This window comes from Ptychodera flava, chromosome 4, assembly GCF_041260155.1.
Source record: "Ptychodera flava strain L36383 chromosome 4, AS_Pfla_20210202, whole genome shotgun sequence".
In the NCBI taxonomy this organism is placed as follows: domain Eukaryota; kingdom Metazoa; phylum Hemichordata; class Enteropneusta; family Ptychoderidae; genus Ptychodera; species Ptychodera flava.
The window spans coordinates 18,138,362-18,162,161 of NC_091931.1; the positions used below are offsets into that span (position 1 = coordinate 18,138,362).

Here is a 23,800-nt window from a genome sequence, read left to right on the forward strand (position 1 = left end):
CATACTCCTCCCCCTTCCGGAGTTTAATGGTAGAGACTGCCAAAGATTTCACACTTTTTTATTTACAAGTAATGAGAATTTTTATGGTAAAGGCACCGACAATGCATTATATATTTTTCCACTATTTTGACCGCCCCCTTCTGAGGTCTGAAGGTCACCCGACGTTTCTGCACACCGAAAGTGTGAGAGCCTGCACTGAGAGGAAGGCTTCGTAGTCTGATTATCCTCCACATCTCACAGCAGGCACATTGCACCATTTCAAGAAATACGAAAACTTAAGCAGTAATTCGTTTCTTTTGCTGGGAAAACTTGTTTTAATATTGTTTTATCCTTTGTAAACAGACCTAGTAGTGTCTTTTTTCTTTAGTAAGCTGTCTCAGCCAGAGGCAAAGAAATAGATTGAAGAGTTTTAGTTGCGTAGGAGAAGTGTAGCGTAAAGGTTTTTCACATTATTTTAAATTTAAGGGAGAATGTGACTCGGTGACAAATATTGGGAAAATCAAATTTTCACAATTCTTTTCTGATCTACCGCTTGTGGGGGCTCATTTTAAAGCTCTTGGTGTGAGAGCAATTATAGGCTTACTTTTTCGAAAATAGAAAATTCTATTTTTCTGATGGATTTTACACTGGGATGGCGGCCATTTTGAAATTCAAATATCGGTAAATTTATGGTGATTTGACTCTTTACTACCTAAATGTACATGCTGACACCGGATTTTTATACTTGATTTTGAAAGAGAATGTTGAAAGTTTCATATTGAAGCAAGTTTCAGCAAAGTTTAAGTGTTTCACTTCGAGGTGTATACTTAAGTACGTTTCTACGTACTCACACGTCAATTAAAATAGATTTAGCTTGTCTGCAATAACGAGGACACATCAAGTTTAGGTTTAGCAGAACACGATAATTGTCGATTGGTTGTCTCCTGCAGGTTCTGGTTTCCTAAAAGTCTGGTCATCTCGCCAGGCGGTTGCCTCATGTGAAACGTCAGACATATATGCGCTGGTGGACAGTGAAAACTTATGATAGGTAGTCAGTGTTGGATAATTGGTTTGAAATTGACTTCCATATTGAATGGAGAACTGCGCAATACCATAGATTTTCTCGACTCTTTTTTAATTCGCGCACTTTCAAATTCATAAATATAAGCTTTTCAATACATTCATTTTGTCCGTTCAGGTAGTTGTAACATACCAGTTACAAGTAGTATTTATTATATTGCACACTGTCACGTGCCCCAATACTTGGCATTATTCTAATCGCCATTGATGACATTTTCATGTCTGGAATTGCTAGATTTTTAAATTTTTCTGATTGCATATTCATGTCGCAAAAGAAATTCAAAATAACTTTGATAAAATAGCGGAATCATTGTCAATTTGATCGCTTATCGCACGAAATGATGAAATGTCGATACCTAGAAACAACAGAATAGCACTTCACAGATAGATGATCTACCAGGGCTCGAAATTAGCGGTAGTCCCGCGTCCACAGACTACCAACTTTCCCTTGGGCTACCAAAACCCATGAAATGGTAGCCCACACGGACTGCCAAAGCCTGAGATAGGAATAGGAAATTACTTAGTGGAAGAAATAATGTTGATCGCTGTTAGATGAGCGACGCTCATACGGTCAACCCAGCTGGACACAGAAAGGCCAAACTATGACTTTGTCATGCAAAGTAAAAGGCGACAGTGCAGTTGAATTTGTAGCGACAAACTTTCAATAAAATATCATTATCTGAAACTGATGTACTTGGATGACAGGCCCGGGAAATGATGGCCAATAAAATTCATTTTCATAGTTATTTAATCACAATTAAACACAAAATTATTCAACCTGCAAAAAAAAGCTGTCGGGCCATCCACAAATTACGCTTTCCGAAGTGTACGAGATCATCCCACGATAGTGTACTATGGTGGAGAAATATAGCCGAATAAATTGCCACGAAGTATTAGGAACATGACTGTACCAATTTGTTATACTGAAATTCATAGCCAATCTATCTTTAGCCATGTTATGTTTACACGTGCTGAGTAAAAATTCGTTGTCATGGCGAACATCAAAATTTGTGTATAAGCTATGCGTATGTGTGAATTGGTCGTCAAACTTGAGGCGTCACCGTCATCTACTACACATGCTATACCCGTTCTCCTAAGGCTATGATCTGCAGGTATTGATGTCAAATGACTAGAAAATTCACTTCCTGGACAGAATCATGCAAAATGAATCTTTCTTTGTCTAGATATAAATAAAATATCCTTTACAAAAAATGGCATGCATGGGCTACCAGACTTTGTCACTGGGCTACCAACTTCAGAAAATGGTAGCCCAATGGGACTACCTGGAAAAAAAGTTAATTTCGAGCCCTGTTTACACACAATCGCTGGTGGTTCGATACACGGCGATGGCTGCTGTGGTATTTGTACAGTATCCACAGCGGCCGTCGCCGTGTATCGAAACACAAGCGACTGTGCATCTACTAGAAGCTTACACTAGTTTCCCCATAAAATTTGTACTTGAAATAGTATGCGCCTCGAAAGTGAAAGACGTAACTTCTGCTCAAACTTTTCTTGAGGAATCTTTCAACCATTCTCTTTCAAAATCAAGAATAAAAATCGGGGGTCACCGTGCAAATTTTGGTACCAGAGAAACAAATAACCCAAGATTTACCCATATTTAAAATTCAAAATGGCTGCCATCCCTGTGTTAACTCTATTGAGAAAAATAAAATTTTTCGAATTTCGAAAAACTAAGCCGGTGAAAAGTTTTCTACACCAAGAGCTTTAAAATGAACCCCTACAAGTGGTATATCAGAAAAGAATTGTAAAAGTTTGAGAGTCCGAATATCTGTCCCTGAGGGGCATTCTACCTTAACGGAGAGATGATAAAGATACATTTGGTAGAATTGTAAAGGCACTATCGATATATCGGTTGATTACCTTATATCTGTCTAACCCATTTAGAAAGGAGTGTCATCTGATAATCAAGCAAGAATACATTTTCTTCTTACAAAAGGCGACTGCATCCTCAAGATTAGAATTATTGGTATTTCAGGTAGTATGCGCATCGAAAGTGAAAGACTTAAATTTTGCTCAAACTTCACTCAATGGCACGTGGGATATGTTGTAATACATCGTCCAAAATTCCGCTTTGTTGTGACTACAGACATGCTAATGATTAAAGCTTTGAGTAAGACAGGGCCCTTATATACGTCATACACGCCCTCACAGGTACGGAGAACATTTCTATGTCTTTCCTAGTAACAGTACAGAATTGGTACAGAGTGTTTGTCAGATAGGTGTGCAACAGTGCAGTTCTAAATTATCAGTTATCGCCGGTAGTATTTATAACAATGTCTCTTTCCGGAAAAATTTCGTACTCTAAGTGGTACTTGTGTTTAACTTGTAACAAATACAGAGCATACGATGGGTTTTCTATTAAAATGACTGGAGCACTTGCGTCTCCCAAACAGTAACACATGAAGCTAGGTTAACGACAAGAAAGAGAGACTCTTTGTAGGAAATATATAGAACTCGCCCCGGAGGTGTCAGAGAATTTACACGTGTAAATGGTCTAGTATTTCGTCATTGCTATAAAAGAAGGGACAGAGGGTGTACCATTCTCATGTAGACGACACAATAATGGAGAGATTTTATCTATTATACGGGGAAACGGTTGCAGGCAGTCTACCAATCATTATGATGTATGGGTACACTTGGTACATGCACTATGGTTGTGTTATGATGTATGTATGTATTACGTACATTGTACACGCGGTACATGGTAAAATGCGGCGTGCACTGTGACATTCAATGGGGTCTAGAAACGTCGGAGATAACAACATCTCATTACGAATAGTTATTATAATATTCTCGACGGAATGCGCACAGAAAACAGAGCACAAATGTTTTCCGCGACATGAAGGACGGGTTTGACGCAACTTTTTGTTTTTGTTTGTTTGTTTGTTGTTTGTTTGTTTGTTTGTTTTGTTTTGCAAATTTGGCACGTTGTAATTTTATCGCCAGGTTCATGAAGGATTTTTAATGGTTGCTGTTGAAGGTAATGAAAGTGAGGTAGTTGTAATATCTGGTTTGACAACATCCTAACATCAATCAATCGATATCGGTGCCAAAAATCCTCATCTATGATCCAGATCTCAAATTAGGAGATGTATAGCAGAGGGCGTTGTATGGGCAAGCATGTCAATTACAAGTAAATTGATTGGAGCGGTTAAGTGTGTCTGTCAACAATGGCACATCAAGGTTAGGTTTAGCAGAGTTGAAAAACGGAACAAATCAACAGTACAGAGCCATTTACTTTCTCCTTTAGATTCAGTTTCTTAAGTTACTTCTTGTCATCTCGCCCGGTGGTGCAAAAGAAGAAACATGTGAAACGTTAGACAAGTGTGCTGGTGGATGGTGAAGACTCATAGATGAACCGTATGGAATATTGATTTTGAAATTGGATTCATTATTGTGTGAAGAATGACAAATACCGCAGCCTGTCTGGGTCGCTTTTTGTTTGTGTTCGACGTGCCTTTTCAATTAAACGTACTGGTATAAGCGATTCATCGGTGTATGATCAGTACATTTTGTCAGTTCATTTATATTGCTCATCATCCCACGAATGCGTGGCATTCTTCTGTTTTGCCAATGATGACCTTGTCGTCTCCGAGTCTGTTTCCATGAAATATACTGCCTGCACTTCGATTCATTTGGGCCTACAGTACAAACGTCGACGATCAAAAACGATGAACATGTCATTGGTGAGTTATTATTATCACTCTCAAGGGAATCCAGACAAAACACAAACAGAACACAGATGTTTCCAGGAAATGAAGGACAGCAGTGATGCATTGCAATGCTTTTGGTAAATTTGGCTTTGACCAGATGGCGACGGCGAGGGCCTTATGCTTGAGAAATAGTTCCATTAAAATGAACTTGACATGTGATTATTTCCATGTGTGTAAAAAAATTAAAAACAACGTACATGGTTACAATTAGAGAGAATTTCGACGGTAGCATGCTCGGAGCTGCTCTACCAAAAATTTGAGATGCGCTTCGTTACTGATGAACAAAAGAAAGACTGACATACACTTTCATTACATACCCAGCGACTGCAACTCTCTGGAGCTTATTATGTTTTTCTTCTTGTACATATCAGCCAAAGTTCACTGGTCTCTTCCGTTAAAAAAAAGAATATATGGAAATACCACTATCTTACTTGTCGACACAGCCGTACATCCATTGTGATAGTTGGGCACATTAATTTCAGACCGGACCTGAAGTCATAAGCCAACAGGAAACAACACACATACATAGTTCACAAGCCAAATACTCGGTGTTTCAACTCCCTTCGGTGACTATAGACACTGCAATGTACGTGGTCGGGCGGGGGATAATATACCAAAATTGCGCATAACATTCCTGTTTACACTCGAGCTTGAAAACCGGTTATTGGAACACAAAGGCGTGATGATTGCTGTTGAGTAAAATACAAACTGGTCATTCTCGTATTTAAAAGGCTATGGTTGTCCCAGGGCCACCATCCAAGATCGAACTAACTATTTTACCTCCCTTCGTTTGCTACCAGACGGACGTCGACGGACGATGTTATCTGCAAAAGCTATACGCATACTAAACTATGTTCACAAGTTCACAGGAAGGTAAAAATGAATTAGAAAGGTGAGGAGTGAAGTTTGACATTCGCTATGAATATCCTTAGATAGTAAGCTTATAAATACTTTAAGACCGTCTCACAGGAAAGGGTAGTAGCAATGGCTTTTAAATCTCTGAATACATTTTCCGAAGTACCGTATGTATGTATTCCACATTACTATAGATGACATCGCATTTTCTCGATTCTGACCTCAAACGTATTCGTAATAGTCGGTTAAGATAGCGCACCGTTGATGAAATAGTGTCATTTTTTCTCAATGCGCCTTGCACTTGTATGTCAGGAACAAGAGAAGATTTGCGCTGGCATGTTTCCACGTGGAACTTTGGTTCAGTTAATGACGCAAGCTTTAAACAGCCGTTCGTGGATCAGTAAAATAGTGTGAATTAATGTTCCTGTATGATTGCACAGGCAGAAATAACTTGAAAAGTGGGAATACCTCAAATCCATGGATGTGACCGTATTGATGGAGAGTATCCTTTGTAAGAGAGAGGAATTAACAAAATTTATTAATGGGAAAGATGCATTTCCATGGCACGATCACGTCTGCATTATGTTATCCAGAGCATTAAAATATTGTTTTCATATCTGAATCTGAAGTTAAGTATAATATATGAGCATCCCTTCAAATAATCCAGATATCAAGAAAAAATTGAAGAAACTGGAAAAGTTGGAGAAATTTTTCATTTTTGAGGGCTTCAAGTGAGTCCTATCTATTGAGCATAGCGGCTGCAGACAATCTCGATATCGACGATAATTGTAGGCCAGATTGGATGGTTTAAATTTGTTAATGCCATAGAGCGAGTCTCCGCTTGTGTACTTCTGTTTCAAGCGCACATCATTGAGACTTAACAGCTCTACCTGATCATAGCAGACATGGCAGATAAAGAAGTAGTATTCGTAATAAAGTGATATGGGAACACTAACCCTGTACATTTTGTCGTCGTTTATTAGTAGTATTGAGAAATGTACACCGTGTTTTCTGCATTGCCAGATGATCGACGTTTATATGGAGCCCTCTAGTGGTGATCGATCAGAATATACAATTTGCTTTTTGCATTGCTGGCGTTTGTTGCGTTGTATCATAGACACTCGAAATAGGCTGTACACACAAAAAACGGACGACTTAAAGCTCCGAAAGCTGTATCTTTTGGCTATTTTCTTAGGACTTTTGTTTTGTGATTTCCCTACACTTTCTGCATAGAATCCCTAAACTGTAATTTAATGCCAAGTATTTAGCATATCAACACAACCTCGATTGTTATTGTTGAAAATTGTATTCAAGTCCGGACTAGAATTCATTTGTAAACAATAAACAATGATCACTACACACATATAAGCTGTGTTGACAAAAAGAATATTCAAAATTTCAGCATGACAAACGGATTAGGGTCAGACACGGTAGTTGATATACAGAAGCAGAATACTGAAAAACTTGCCACAAGTTACAGCTTATGTCCCTTTGATCTGGAACTGTGATTAGATAGATGATTCAAAAATGTCACTATTGCTCGTCAAAGTTTTCAGGAGGGTAATTCAAACATGTTCTATCATGCAGACGCGCGACTTCCCGAGTGCTGACAATTACTCGGTGTTGCCGAAGCCAATTAAGAGAAGAGGGATAAGAAGAAAATATTTTTTCTCTGATCCTTAAAAGTTACTGAAACTAGATGGGATAGTATATCTTTTTCTTTTTCTTTCTTGTTATTCTTTCTTCTCTGACATTTGAGATAATTTCTCAAACAATAAAATATTTTTATTTTATTTTTATTTTATTCCCACTGACGTTTGAGCATATCAAGTCTATGAAGGGAAGGCGATTTTAGCCTATAAATTTTGGCGATACTAATCGTGATTCGTTTACGTTATTTGTTAGCTGTTTGTTTCGGAATACTATGACGACGATTTTGTTCGATGCATCTCTATGAAAGAAAAATAAAAGTACAAAAGATTGGACTCGATGATTCACAAGTCTCGAAACGGTGCGCGCTGACCAACTTGCCTAAAACGTCAACCATTTTTTGGTTCTGTCCATTCTTTCAGAAATCACCTTGAACGATTCCTTGTCATCATGTATCAGGCCTATATTCACTTCCGGGATCGCCAGAAGAAAAGCATCAGGCAGCCAAGTGCGGGCTGTTGTAAACTCGACGTGAGGAAATGTTGTCTCCTTGAATCTCAACATCTAACGCTCAAAGCGCGACATAATAGAATTCATTTATGCTTATATTATATTATATTTATATTTAGAATATTGTTGAAGTTTGTTAATCCGGAGATAATGATTCATTACCATTGGAGAATATCGGTATACACCAATATATACAGGGCTCGAAATCAACTTTTTCCCCCTGGCAGTCCACTTGGGCTACCATTTTCTGAAGTTGGTAGCCCAGTGACAATGGCTGGTAGCCCATGCATATTTTAATTTAGGGATTTGTTTTCATTAATAAGAGAAAAAAGCTATTTTTCAAGATTTTGCCAATGAAGTGATGTGTTAGACATTTATTACCCAAAGGAAACTGGTATATAATTGTCGAAAATAACACTAAAAAGTTTGGTGACCAATCATTGTATTGACAACCATTTCATTCTCAGAATTGCTGCTAATTTTGATAGTCGTCATGGCAATGACCACCACCTTCTCAGCAGGGCTAAAAAAAGACCATGGGCTTTCTGTATTAGGGAGGAGTTTGTGACTGATATATTTTGATGAAATGCAATGAAAATACATTTTCACCGGCCATCATTTTCTGTGCCTGTCATCCAAGTACATCAGTTGAGATATTGAAACTTTGTTGCAAAGTTCCATCGCAAGGTCGTCTTTGTAATTTGAAGCATAAAGTCAGTCTGGCCTTACTGTGTCTAGCTGGGATTGACTGCATTAGCTCGTCCAAAAGTGGAAGACCGGACATGGCGCGTCAAGTACCGACTGAATTTCATGTCCAAGGTTTTGGTAGTCCTTGTTGGCTACCATTTCATGGACTTTGGTAGCCGCAGGGAAAAGTTCTGAAAGTTGGTAGTCTGTGGACGCGGGACTACCGCTAATTTCGAACCCTTCGTGGCATGGTGGCATGTCTGTCAAAGCAGCATTGAGGGCGCTATTTTGCTCGGCACTTCGAAATTCGAATGCCATGCACTGAATATGAATTCCTTTTGTTAATTCACGTTACTATCGTCCCCTATGGGGAAATTAGAAACCATTCCTTGAACATCAGAAACCATTTCCTGAACAATCTGATTTACAATATCGTAATTTTTGAAAAAAATGGTCTCCATGAAATCAGCTTAAGATGGCCCCCAGTTCTCTAAATAATAGCCATAATGGAACGCCATTTAAATTTGTAGCAGGATTTTCAGCAATTTAATCGAGAAGGGACTCTTCTAGATTTTGTTCGAAATTGAGATTATGCTACTTTTATTCAGTTTTTTCGTCTACTTTGGAAAGCGAACATTGAGCCATATGACGTCCGTCGCTAATGCAGTGCATGACAGGTATCCAAAATGGAATGATAGTGGCCCATGTGGCTGACTACCACTGAACAAAAACCTATACACACAATCTTATTAGAAGACTTGACAACTCTAATATCTACTTCATCTACATTTTTATTTATTTTAATGGCAATCAATGAACTTAAAAGAGTAACATTCTGCTTGACTTACGTGACACATACAAAAATAAATATGATGTACAGGAATTATTTTAATACAGTTCATCGAAAGTGAAACGTCATGATATTGTAAAATGTTCAGCCTTTTAACATTACATATAGTTTTAAACCTGTTCCCGGGCGCCTACTGGCGAGTACACGCCCCTCTCATCTAAATAGAGCAAAAGCATTGCTTACGACTTGAAGAACAGCGATGGAATACACATTGGTCAACTAAAAATCCACCTGTGAATGGATACACGGGGTAATCTCTGAGCCTCATTAAGGATTGAACACTTTACATACAATGGCAACCAAAAAATTGGGCATTGAAACAACCGGATATAACTGTATTAAACCAACACCGATTTCCCGCTGTTCCCTCAGTGCTTGCACGCTATTTGGATGGACAGGGTATTGATAATTGTCTGACATTGAAAACTTACTTTTGCATACATCTGGCGATATCTCAGAAAAGAGGTCGATACAGATATTTAGATGTTTATTGGCAAAGGTAAAGTGTGATGAGGGAATTTTTTTAAAAAATACTATCACTCAATCTTTCGGCTACTAGTGAAAAAATGCAGCATTTACCGAAGCTTCCAGGTAAACTTGTGCCGGTTATATTCGTTTTATAGTGAAATGTCCGTCACTTTCCTTGGAAGTATGTGAGGTAATCGTTGTCCAAACGTCATGAACGTTGCGAAACAAATGTTCTGTCTGGAATATGTATGGTCACATCACATTCACGCTTACAATTACATATTGTATCGTTGGTACCTTTTGTTGTACCTTTTGTATCACTAACATTAAACAATGATTCCACATTTCAATGTATTAGAAAGAAATCTTAAATTACTGATTCATTAAAATCTTCAAAATTCGCAGCGTTTTTCTTTGATCAAACATATGAATATGCATATGTATATATGTATGCATTATGTATACATGAACGTATATGTATGTATGTATGTATGTGTAATATATACGCATAATAATTATATATACGTTTTTGTGTAATTATATAATGTATATATAATATATATACTTGATATATTCACACACACATACACACACATACACACATGTTACAGTAACTGTAGAGCTCTAGAGTAGCCCTCTGGTGAGTTTACATTTGATGATAGAAGTGTTAACATCTAACATTTCTAATTATGCAGAAAATGTTACAGGAAACATGTCACAAGCGTTAAAGTTTGTGACTGTTTGTACACCTACCGACTAATGTTAAAGTGGTAGCTACTGAAAAAGAACTTTCGCTTTGCCTTGTGTTGGCGAAGTAGGACGGATGAACATACCAAATTGAAGACAATCTATACATTACGGCGTGACGAAACCGTAATTACTCAACGTACTACCAAATCCCTGGGATTCTGGTTTTATTTCTTTTCTCAATCAGAAACCCCTTTTAAAAATTCAATTGAACTGAAAATGGATAATTTGAATTTCTTGCCGAGCAGTACATGTGGTTCGGATATAGCTCACGAAAATTGTGCCTACTCGCTCATGGAGAATAATGGTGTTTGTATAGTCTCGTCAACAACAGCAAGACCCTCAGCAAAGAGAGTCCAGATTTGCAACGCGCATTCATCTGGGTGGGTCAAAAAAGATGCGCTTTTCTACAATGGGAATATGTACAAAGTACGATCCCTCTATCACGGGAAGGACTGTTGGTAAACTTAAAGGGATATAGTCGTCGAAACTGCGCTCAAAGGTCGTATGGGACCAATACAACCCATGGCAACAATGTATCCAAGGCACAATGGTGATTGATGACAGTTAAAACATGTCTGTCATAATCTATCATCGTATAATTTAAATGTTGCTATGATGATGAGGTGCATCTTGATATCGTGTACGAAATACATTGTTTGTAAACAAGAAACTCGCACAGGCGCAGTTCCGACGACTATATCCCTTTAACTGACCATGTGAGAAGTCACATACATCGATTCATTGAACGCACTGAATGTACAACGTTTGATACCCTTGCCTGGTGTAGGACTCCGTACCTACATTTGATCACTTGGTGATCTATGTAAATATAATGTGCTTGCACAACGGCATGGCTGGTATGATCGCGACAAAGTTTTCCGTTCAGAATAATTGCATTTCAGTCCTCTTTTACTTTCCAATGAGGTTTGGTTTCAAGGTCTGACGGAGTATTCACTGATTAAGAGCGAACACCCTGACACAGCTATTATCACAATCGGACACCATGAGTAAATCGTCATCGGTGACGCAGACACCTGTAGGAGATTTCAGCCCACCTTGTGGATCATCGACCCGAGAGATGAACGTCCCGTCGCCCGTGAATTGTAACAGTCTGTTGTTGTTGTTGTCTGCTACATACACGCGACCGTTCTTGTCCACTGCCACTCCCTGTGGGTTGTCAAGCTGATCTCTTCCGCTTCCATGGGATCCGAAGGTGTATAGGAAGTTGCCGTCACTGTCGTAGACATTGATTCGATGGTTATTGCTGTCCGATACGTAGACATTACCACTGCTATCGATGCAGACGAACGTAGGGTGGTTCAGTTGGCCCGCTTGGCGTCCGTGACTGCCGAACAACTTCAGGCGGTTCCCATCTTGGTCGTACACGTGAACACAGTGAGCTCTGCGATCAACAATATACAATATCCCGCTGTCGGGACTGATGGCTATTCCACACGGGCTGAGAATTTTGCCTTTGCCAAAACGTCGGATGTATTTCCCCTTCTCATCGCAGACAAATACCTGCTTACTTCCATCCTCGGTACAAAATATATTACCATCGGCCGATACGGTGGCGTCCTTTAGACAAAACCTACCGGTATTCCGAAACAGCCTCCTATGCTGTCCATATACTGTAAATGTTTGTAATCTGTTGTTGCCATATTCACAGACCAACGCATCCCCGTTCTTCATCATGGCCATCCCAGACTGACCTTTTTCTTGGCCAGGTTCATCGTTCGGTCTGCTCGGCTTGGTAAGGTCGTCATGGCACAGTCTCGTTGTCTAAGGGGAAGGTACCTGCTCGCAACAAACACATTTGGCAAGCGGCGTTGGCCAAGGCTCATCAAATCGACGCAACTCATTGGGGGAGACTCTCTCGCTGTAAATTTCAACCGCGGTGCAATTTTCTGCCTTGGTTCTGACGCCAAAATCACCGGCTCACGGTTTCTAGTACTTTCTACGCATTGTGTCTCTGTGTTATAAGTAATGTCTTTTCGTTTTCTTCATATTTCACGTTATCTGCAGGAATGTCCGCTGGTGTTGCATCCTCCGTGAGCGGGGCGACGTCTACTTGATTACACTCCTGTTTTCGAAACATCATCGTCCCTATTTTCTCATCTCTACAAAAGTCATCGCAAGCTTGAAACGCCATGAAATCATCTGCCGCCGGATCTACCCGCGTTTCCGTTTGCAGAAGTGTTTCCGTCTGGTCGAATACTCGCTTCTTCACCGACATCAACTGCAGACTATTCCCATGATTCGCCAGAGTCTCCAAGAATTCACGTGCACCAGTGAGGTCATCTTCAGCGATATCTAGCTCCTTGAGTTGTGCTCTTAAGTTGGTTTTCCGTTTCTCGCATTCTGATTTCAACTCAGCCTGGACCTTGTTTCCACTTTCTTCCACCAACCGGGTTATTTTTTCGATCGTATCGCGGATGTGCCCCTGCACATTTTCGTCCTCTCTCTGATAGCAACGATCAAGAGACTCTAATGTCCCCTGAATTGCGACTTTGCTGTCTTGTATTTCCACGTCTTTTACTTTCACTTTGTCAATTACAACAGATAGATGCCCAGTGAAGTCCTGCGAAGCATCCTTTATAAACATGTACTGGTGTACCGGTTTCAAATGATCTAACGCCGCGCATTTAGAGCAAATTACCTGATCACAGGTACTGCAGTAGAATTCAATCCGGTGGTCGGGGTGTGTGACGCAGTAAACGGTCGTTTGAAAGGAGCACGGGTCGCCGCATTTCGCTGTGAGTGCGGCGTATTCGTCAAGAGCTACAAGACGGTGCGACTGCGTTGATCGGATTTTGGCGTGAGCCTTTGTGCAGTTATCACAAATGTCAAAGGAGCAGTCGAGGCAGTGATTGCTCACCTCGCCTTCTTCACAAGCTCCACATTTCTTCAAATCGTCGCACTTCTGTTGTTCCTGTTCTGAACGCCGTTTGACCAAGTCGTTCAAGAAATCATTGTTTGGAATGCCTGCTACACCGTCACCAGGGAGGTCGTGCGATCGGCGACATACGGGACAGGTTATAGCGCCGCTTTTCTCGGACAGCTTGTCCAGACACGGCTTACAGAAACTGTGCAGACAAAGTAGGAGTTTCGCGTTTCTGTAACGTTCAGAACAGATTCCACAGAGGAGGAAATTATCGTCGATTTCATCAGGTGACGGTGACTGTTTGCCAGTGCCAGCCATGTTTTGCGTAGAAGTGAATAAATTGATCATGTGACTTAATTCTCTAAATTACTACACTGCGCAGGCGTCTTATATATAGTTCAAAGGCCGAAAATGAATACCGTAAACTTTCGATGACTTCAGTTGTTGAGTCTACGTATTGCGAAAATAAAACGCAGTCTAAAATTCACTTGAAGTTAGGTATTTAGTTTGGTAATACTCTTTAGTACTTTCTATTCTCGAGTTGCTTTCACTGAAATTGTGAAAACGTCTTTCGAAAAATGTAAATTGAAAAAAAAGTAAATCAATTTTTCATTCAGTCTGAAGTTTAATGCAAGCACTGGCACATTACCACATAATGACTAAATTCGTTATCTTGTCTTCTTTCGTAGCAAAGGTTATTCCTGTTAGGCTCGGATGCTCAGCTTGTCGAACGGCTACCACTGAGAGAGAGAGAGAGAGAGAGAGAGAGAGAGAGAGAGAGAGAGAGAGAGAGAGAGAGAGAGAGAGAGAGAGAGAGAGAGAGAGAGAGAGAGAGAGAGAATATTAGTTTCCAGGCAATGGTTTGGGGAGGCTTGTTCATATTCAATACAGGGAGAATCGGTATCGTAAACAGAAAGATACTTTAGTCGATCAGCGGTATATAATGCATCGTGTTGTTTTGAAACGCAGATCTTAAACCAAGTTTTCAACTATTATGTGTGCTGTCCCCTGTCATGCTTTGGCATTTCTCTTGCCTTGTAAACGTTTTAATGAAAAGATATACAGAGCTGTATACTACTGACCTTATTAGTTTATCTATAAGCTTGACAGTATCACTTCGCCTTTAAACAATGTATGAAGTCTGGTAAATATTATTCTTCCAATTGCTAATCTGATGCAAACTCAGTCTACAAAATGATCTACGTTTTAACTCTATATTTCTTAATGTACGGTAAAATAACCAGGTGAAGTTGTATATCGAAAGTATCCTCAACACCCGCTCATCTATTTTTGGTTTCGCTCATTTCTCTCTCCCCCCCCCCTCGAGTGCCGTCATTTGTCGGTAAAGTTCGTTGAAAGAGTAAAAATAAAGTTAAAAAAAACTTTTCGACGCTTTGCAGTCTTCTGTCATTGTAATGGTAGAGCAGTATTGTTCATCCTCATTATTTAATCATCCTTTTTCAGCAAACAGTAAATGAGCGAAACCCAAAGTAGATGAGAAGCTGTTCCCTCGTATGGACTAATGAATGCTCTTGGTTAAAATTATTTTATAAAAGTAACCTTGTGGGGACGTTGTTTTGATTCCTTCCAAAGTATACGCACAGTCCCTCTGTGGTATAAATCATCTTTTACTTACCTTTCTCCAATGCACTTCGAACTTGACGTACGTTGTTGCTGCAGTACACTATACTTACAGACATTTGTTATATTATTATAGAGCACACCTTATGAATCCTGGATACATTTTTCAAATCATTAGTGATTCACTTGTCTTAGTATACCTTCCATTACACATAGATTGCTCGCTAGGATCATCATCATCATCATCATCATCATCATCATCATCATCATCATCATCATCATCACGATGGAGCCAGAAATATAACTGTACGATAGTCTCACCTAGCCCCAAATATACACATCGCGTTTCTCAGAGATATTAGTGTATCAGATTCATATTAAGGTAAGATTTTCAAGAATTGATGTTGGCAGAAAGCCAAATTCGACAGAAATCGATACAATTCATTCTCTCTAAGGTGAAAGTGGGTTTTGCAATGAATTCACCATCATCATCAACTACATACAAACGCATACTGTGGAAAATGTCTGAACATCATACATGCAGATATTGTGTGTCACGATGTTAATCCCGTTTATTTAATGAACAAAACTTGCTTTCAATACTTTGCAAACTGACAATGTAAAATGTTAACGAGAAAGATTAACGAGAAAGATAAATTGTCACTGAATAAAAACGAGGGATGTAGAAAGTATCGCTACCCTTTATAGTCACATCTGATAATTGTTAAGGGTAGGCATATATGTTATCGTTGACTTCGCTATTCTAAAAACCATGACTGTAAAGTTGGTAAAATATAGTCGCGTATAATTTCTATGACTAGTACTGAACTGCTTACATTTGTAACCGAGAACACGCTTCACATTAATTGCTGTACTGGAGGGCTGCAGCACTCGTATAAATATTTCATCTTCTTGTCTACATTTCAAGATGATAAAGCTCAACGGTTAAAACATACTAAATCAGTTATAAATACACCGATGTAATACCTTTGTTTCCTGATGAAATCCTTGTGATTCCGATTCCCAGAGTTTCTTCAAATTTGCAGAACGCGAGGCTGACATTGTCCTATATCCTACCGCAGAAGAGGGATGTTAACTACGCATTTTAACACCGAGCTACCCAATTTTGGGCATGTAGATCCTTTGCAAACTTTGATTATCTTCCCATCAATACTGTAACAACGACATGATGCGAGATAAAGTTTACCCGGTGGAAAACACAAATCTCTGAACATTTTCAAAATGTCAAATGTTAGGGACCGAGCACAATTAACGGCGGGGGGGGGGAGAGAAAAGGTGGGGGGGGGCACGAAAAAAATGAGTGTTCTTGGGGTGGGCCATGAAAATTCCAGGGAAGGTAAGGGGTGGGCCACCAAAATCTTTTACACCATGACAGACAGAGAATATTTTTCAGCATTTTTGTTCCTTGTTGAAGCTGGAGTTCCTTGTTAAACTTCTTGTAGCATGATGAAATACCAAGTCTTAAACCTCACAATGCAGTTGTTATGTGTAAAATGAGCAATATTATTATTGAAAATTGACTTCATTTGTCAACAATAATAATGGTTGGTAATGATACAGAGGCTAGGTTGAAACTGGTTATTTCATCATGCTATAGGAAGAACTAGAATACGTAGTGGACACACAGGAAAAAAAATACTGAAAAAAAGGAGAAAAAATGACTTAATGGGTCTTTTATAGTTAGCCCATGAAGGACTATTCCAATGGCAGACTGTCATTACAGTGGAGTAACATTGAATATCTTGGGTAGTCATAGAAAGGCAGACACTGGGTTGTGGAAAGTGCATTGAAATCACAATGGTCATGTCTTTGAGATTAAAATAGCACAACACAATACTGAAAAGTAGCTGTGTAGGTGTTACAAGTAGTAAAGCTTGAACATATGTTATTTTGTTTGTTTATTATTTATATATTTATTTGTTTATTATTTATTTCAAGAATGCAAGAATGTTGTTTTCACTAAAGCATATATTAAAAGTTATAAGGATTATATATATGTGTACAACTTTGTACCTATGTAATCTTTCTTTTTTGGGGAGGGGGGGGGGCACAAAAATTTTGTTGCCGGTGATGGGGGGGGGGCACTAAAAGTTTTGCTGGTGTTAGGGGGGCCTGTAAAAAATATATGCACCACATATTTTCTCTTCCAGCCCCCTGCCGTTAATTGTGCTCGTTCCCTTAGAATTTTCATATCCATGTTTTATCTACTTGGTGATCCAGAAATTAATGAACAGTATTCACATAAAGACAGGCCTGTCATCTTTACAATTTTTTCTCCTCATTCTATCTTTTCTTTCTCAAATGTACGTGTACTCTCTGATAAAACGTGATATGATCGCGGAATATTTACAGAGCAAAAACTCTGACACAGCTATTGCCACAATCGGACACCATGAGTAAGTCATCATTGGTGACACAGACGCCGGTAGGATATTTCAGACCGACTGTTGGATCATCGATACGACTGAGGAAATTTCCCTGGCGTGTGAACTGCAGCAATATGTTGTTGTTATATTCCGCTACGTATACGCGACTGTGATTGTCCACAGCCACGCCCAGGGGATCACGAAGCTGACTTCTTCCGCAATCGTAAGAACCGAATGTGTAAAGAAAGGTACCATCACCATCGAAGACACAGACGCGATCGTTACTACTGTCTGACACGTACACGTTGCCGTAGTTGTCGACGCAGACGAATGTAGGATAACTCAGCTGGCCTGCCTCACTTGACAGATTGCCAAACGACTGGATGTGGTTCCCATCTTGGTCATAAATGTGAACACAGTGAGCTGTATGATCCACAACATACAACACTCCACTGTCAGGACTTATGGCTATTCCGTACGGGCTGAGAATTTTCCCTTCGCCAGAACGATTGATGAGCCTGCCTTTCTCATCGATGACAAATACCTTCTTACTCCCGTCATCTGTACAGAAGATTCTACCGTTGGATGACACGGTCGCATCCCAGGGACAAAAATTATCGACATTCGAAAACTGAAATAGCTTACTATGCTTTCCGCCAACGGTGAATGATTGTAATCTTTTGTTGCTGTATTCACAAACCAACGCATTGCCATTCCTCATCACTGCTATCCCCGAGATGCTGCTTAATTGACCTTTCGCGGAACCCGGCTCACCAAACCTGCGTACGCATTGTTGTCGTGAAGTTGCGTTCCGATATTCTGACCAATGACCTGTTTTCTTGCGTAAAGAAACCGTCCGTGCACGTTGATCATCGTACGAACGGGAGTTAGAGCAGCTTACACACTGATGTTCATTGCCGCTTGTGTCTTCTGCAGCATCCATTGTCAATGTGCTACGATTGGATGCTTTGAGGCTTGGTAAGTATTTGGCTTGCGCAATCAGCTTTAAATTCTGTGTCGCGTGTCGTGTTTCCACGGGACTTACATATATGGCACCTTTTGCTGACTGGAAAACAGCTGTCTGCTCAGAAACAGGTTTTTGAAATCTTATCGTCCCTATTCTCTTATCTCTACAGAAGTCATCGAAAGCTTGAAAGGCCATGTAGTCGTCTGCCACAGGATCTACCCGCGTTTTCACTCTCAGAAGAGTCTCCGTTTGATCAGATATGCGTGTCTTCACGGACATCAACTGCAAAGCGTTCCCATAATTCACCAACTTCTCAACATACTCACGGGCACCTGTGAAGTCGTCTTCAGAAATGTCAAGTCCTTTAAGTTGTGCTGTTAATTCAGTTTTCCTTCTCTCGTATTGACCTTTCAACTCCGCCAGAAGGTCCTTCCCATTTTCCTGTATTAGACGGGTCACATCTTCAATGGTACGGTGAATATGCTCGTTCACGTTCTGCTCCTCTTTCTGATAGCAACGGTCCAGAGACTCTAATATCTTACTAATAGACGTTTTACTGTCTTGTATCTCAAATTCTTTCATTTTCACTTTGTCAAGTACACTGGACATATGGCCAGTAAAGTCCTTCGAAGCATCTTCTACAGGCATGTACTGGTGCGCTGGTTTCAAATGGTCCAAAGCAGCGCATTTAGAGCAAATTACCTGATCGCAGGTACAGCAGTAGAATTCAAGTCTGTGGTCGGGGTGTATTTCGCAGTAAACGGCTGGTTGAATGGCGGATGGGTCATCTGCTTTGGCTGTGAAATATTCGTCGAGGGTAACGAGGCGATGCGACTGGGTTGATCGAATTTTGGCGTGAGCCTTTGCACAGGTATTGCAAACATCAAAGGAGCAATCAATGCAGTGCTTGGTCGCCTCCCCTTCTTCACAGGCTTCACACATTGCCTTCGTATCACTCTCCTGCTTTGTGTACATCTCGACGATATCTTTCAAAAAGACATTGTCTGAAATTCCTGCTACGCCATCGCTGGGTAGTTCCTGTGATCGACGACACACAGGACAGGTTATACTGCCATTATTATCAGCCAGCTGAACCAGACACTGCTCACAGAAGCTGTGTAGGCAAAGTAGAATTTTGGCATTCTTGTAGCGCTCTGAACAGATTCCACATAGGAGGAAATTCTCGTCAATATCCTCTTGTGATTGCAACTCTTTGGCGGCCATGTTTCGTATAGCGTATGGTTGAAATAACTGGGACGATATTATTATAGGAACTCAGTAGAAGTGCAAACAGTAAATGTCAAAGTTCAGAGTACACATTGATAAAATAGTTTATATAGAGCTTGAGGTGTATCGAGCGGAGAGTAAACAATGGAAACTCAAAGTCCAGATGATAGTATTAACATGTGTCATGTCAATCAGTGCAATAACATGAGACACATGAGTTGGCGTTCATCAATCCGGATATCTCAGAGAGAGAGAGAGAGAGAGAGAGAGAGAGAGAGAGAGAGAGAGAGAGAGAGAGAGAGAGAGAGAGATAACGGTAAACTGATGCTTAATTTATTCCATATATTTTGTAATGGGTCAACATAGTTTCTTCCACTAATATGAAGGATTATCATCATATCAAGGAAGTAGAAAAGAGACGCACTTATTTTCTTTAAGCCTTTATGTATGTATATTCATTAAACATTGTATTAACAGCGCCAAATTTCGGTGTCACTTCGATTTGTACTTCTGCTAAATAAATTCCTCTTGTGGGCATGTAAATTTGCACAGTTCGCCAGTTTTTGCGCCTAAGAATCTGCCCTGACGATTTTAAAAGAAGTACAAGAACTTATACTGAAAGACTTACCTTAAGGATGCCAGGTGAAATGCGCCAAGCTAAAGTGATGTGCTTGTCAAAGGGTGCCATTCATGATAAATACTTCGTCGAGATGACGTTTAACTGCCACATGGTTTAGCGAATGAGACGATTATTTCAGGGGTTTTGAGTACAGAGTGTTTCCACTAACGTGAATGTGAATCACTGGACATACGTCTCTTTGGACAAATAGCAGAAAATGTAAAATGCATTTTTCACTGCGGCATATTTAAGTGAGTGCTTCACAGTGTATCGGTTGATCAATACCAACTTTATCAGGCGTATCTTTATTAATGCATCCAATGGCATTGCTCTACGGATTTTCTGTGACAAACGCAATACGCCATCTACATCATTTCTCGTTCCCGTACAATAGTTCTTTTACAGGTACCATGATGCAGTGCGCGCTAGGGTATACAAAGCGTACGTTACTCCTAGAACTTTTCAGCTGTATGGTATACGCAGGATACGTTACTCAGAACACTACGGCAGGCTGTACCTTGACCTGTATTTTCATCGCCGATGGATGAAAAATAAACGAGGCATTTTTTGGCATTGCAAATTTGTGTCATTCTTGCATAACAATCCGGTATACGACACAAACTCAACTGTATAATTTTGGATTGTTGAATTTTGGTTTGTGTTAGTGAGATGAGATATGTACTTTACATGCAGAAAAGCCCCTGCCCAGCGCGCATTTACATATTAACATAGCGTATCGTCATGGTCTTCACACCTGTTAAGTTTCTATCAGGTACGACTCATCTCATTCGATGTGGAAAGAGTCGATCAAATATGCAACATCAATCAACCAGTTCATAACGTTATCATAAATACATCCCAGGAGTGTATGTACAACTCGAGAATCAAACCGCTTCAACTATTCTTATGTTACTATTGATGTAGGTCATCGTACTTACGGTAAGTATGCATATTGTCAAGAAATGAAAACCATATCTGTTGAGTGCATTAGGATTGTTTCTTCCTGAAGGGCAGACTTATTAAATGGTGTTACTTTGCGATGCTGATGACTCTACCAAGTATTTTGTACATTAACACCGAGAGATGGACAACAACGTGCCGCCAACTTGTCAATCTCACTGGAACACCAATTTCTTTGTGTAATATCGAGGACGCACATAACTTACCTCAAAATTATCACCATGAAAGATCAGTCCGAGAATCAGCCGGGTTTTCTGCCACTTTCATCCATAAATTTGATGCGAAATGTGTGATAGTAACTATGGAACGCTGATTTACATAGCAACACTGGTGATCTTTTTCCAAGCCTGTTTTCCTTCCATAAATATATTGGCTGAACATGGAAACCAATTTAGTCGCATTTTGGTTAGTTTTCAGCTCAGTATTCGGAGGCCTTTGATATTTTCTATGAAATGCAATTACGTGAGCATTAGCATATGGTCAGCATCCTTTGTTCTAAAGGAGAGCAAGGGTGTCAGTGTTCAAAAGTGAAATAACAGCTACAATTGATTCCCTAGTTGACATCCTAACTAATAGAATGTACAGTGGATTTCGTGCAGGGTTTAATGATCGAAAAATGTAAGAGATCAGAAAGTTTACAATGAATGCTGCTTACGTTATTTTTATTACCTCATCAAAGAGAAATGAAAAGCTATTTTGAAACTGAGAATACATTTCTTTGAAGGAGAATGGGGATTTACTCAAAAGAGAAATAATAGACTTCGGGTCTAGCAAGGCACATGAAGTATAACGTTGCAGTGACGGGAAACTACATAACAGAAAATTACGATGAACCGTGTCGATGAAACATTCCAATTCTGTTACAGTAGAGGGGTGAACATCAGATAAAACTTTACATGGAAGTTTGATCACTCGGAATACTATTCGTCAGGTTAAACTTCATTAGCACATATACAATCTGAATATCATCTTTCAAACGTCTAAATATATCAAATCGCTTATTAAGGCAATATTCATTCGAATCTATCTAAAGAGCTAAAACCTCACAAAACCCAGAAGTTATTCCATACAAAGTGGATGCTGCAATCGACTCATCATCATAATAAACACACAGATGTATACATGAAATAACGGGCGACGCGCTGACCATTAACCACATGACCATTAACGTCTATTTATGGGCAAGGGCGAGAGGAAAGCCAAAAATTAACGGGCGAGGCTTGCCGAGCCCGTTAATTTGGCTTTCCTCGAGCCCGCGCCCATAAATAAATGTTAAAGGTCAGCGCGGGGTCTGTTATTTCCATTACATTATCAACGAACCCCCAGAACCGTGAAAATTTACGAAAATTTCCTGTGCGAACGACCACGGAGCCCCAGATCTTGTCAGTGAGTAGTGCGCGCTGCAAATATTTTGCAAATCCGGAGATTTTTTTTTGAAAAAAGTGTCTAAAACTTGGCCCACAAGTGCTCCATTTTATTTTGTGATTGAATATAATCTTTGTACAAATCACAATTTTCGTTTTAGCTATAAAGTTACTATGATTACGACAATTATTCATATTCTCGGGCATGTAAACTCACATTACTTTGTATTTGTGGGCCATCACGTGATTCAGCTCGACCAATCAAAATGCGATGGACAGGGCATGGTAATATAATAGAAAATATTTTAACATCTTGGACTCCGACATTGGGCCCTATACATCATAACATAGATCTCATTTATATATATGACCGAGAAATGCTTTCGCTTTTTGAGTGTAAGAGTCGGGCTTGATTACATGTAAGTGTTTAGAAACAACTATTTCCAAACTCCCATATGGAGGGACCGTGATTCCATTAAGGTATTTACCGTCTATACAGTGAATGACTGTAATCTTTTATTGCCGAATTCAAAGAAGTAAGCCCCACTTATACGCATGCCTGGAATCCCCGATATTCTGCCCTATTAACCTTTACAACTTCACCTTTAGATTTGAAAACAGTGCAACATATGAGATAAGGACAATATTTTTGTCTCTAATAGGTTAGTAATTTAATCCGGCTCAGCAAACTTGTTCACCCACATACTTTATGGTGATTCGCGTTTACTATACCGCGCACTTGGATCATTAGAAAAGCGAGCTGATGAGCAAGTTACAGACTGATGTTCCTCTGTCCCCTTCATTTTATTCTTCTTATTGGCTTTCTTATCTTTCTTCTCACGCAATGATTGGCACGCTGATTCATATCATCTTCTCTTTTATACCATGAAGTCGCGCAAGCTTCCGACTTTACCTGCCAGGGTGTTGTGGTAACATATGCTTGGTTGAAAATGCCGGTTTGATCACGAACCGTTTTTTTGAAATCTCATCACTCCTAATCTCTTATCTTTACAAAAGTCGTCGCATGCTTGAAATTCCATGTAATCATCTGCCACAGGGTCTACTCGCGTTTTCACTTTCAGAAGTGTTTCCGTTTGATGGAATACGCGTTTAGTCACCGACATCTGCTGCAAAGCGTTCCCATAATTCACCAGCTTCTCAACATACTCTCAGGCACCTTTGAAGTCGTCTTCAGCAATGTCAAGTTCTTTGAGTTGAGCTGTTAATTCTCTTTTCCTTCTCTCGTAT

General features: G+C 39.8%; 3 protein-coding genes across 3 annotated transcripts; all 3 read right to left on the reverse strand.

The window, feature by feature from the left end:
- Positions 1-10,690: 10,690 nt before the first annotated feature.
- On the reverse strand, positions 10,691-13,774 carry LOC139131045 (E3 ubiquitin-protein ligase TRIM56-like). The gene has a single exon (XM_070696975.1). The coding sequence runs from the start codon at positions 13,763-13,765 to the stop codon at positions 12,521-12,523; it is 1,245 nt and encodes a 414-aa protein (XP_070553076.1). The 5' UTR covers positions 13,766-13,774; the 3' UTR covers positions 10,691-12,520.
- On the reverse strand, positions 11,515-12,264 carry LOC139132119 (tripartite motif-containing protein 2-like). Its single transcript, XM_070698511.1, has one exon. It carries the CDS (start codon positions 12,262-12,264, stop codon positions 11,515-11,517), a length of 750 nt encoding a protein of 249 aa, XP_070554612.1.
- Positions 13,775-17,395: 3,621 nt separating the features above from the next.
- Positions 17,396-19,606, reverse strand: LOC139132120 (tripartite motif-containing protein 2-like). Its single transcript, XM_070698512.1, has one exon. The coding sequence runs from the start codon at positions 19,604-19,606 to the stop codon at positions 17,396-17,398; it is 2,211 nt and encodes a 736-aa protein (XP_070554613.1).
- Positions 19,607-23,800: the final 4,194 nt, after the last annotated feature.

Bases quoted from the DNA above. Each gene is read 5' to 3' on its own strand.
- LOC139132119 (XM_070698511.1), bottom strand. From the start codon at position 12,264: ATGGCCATGATGAAGAACGGGGATGCGTTGGTCTGTGAATATGGCAAC.
- LOC139131045 (XM_070696975.1), bottom strand. From the start codon at position 13,765: ATGGCTGGCACTGGCAAACAGTCACCGTCACCTGATGAAATCGACGAT.
- LOC139132120 (XM_070698512.1), bottom strand. From the start codon at position 19,606: ATGGCCGCCAAAGAGTTGCAATCACAAGAGGATATTGACGAGAATTTC.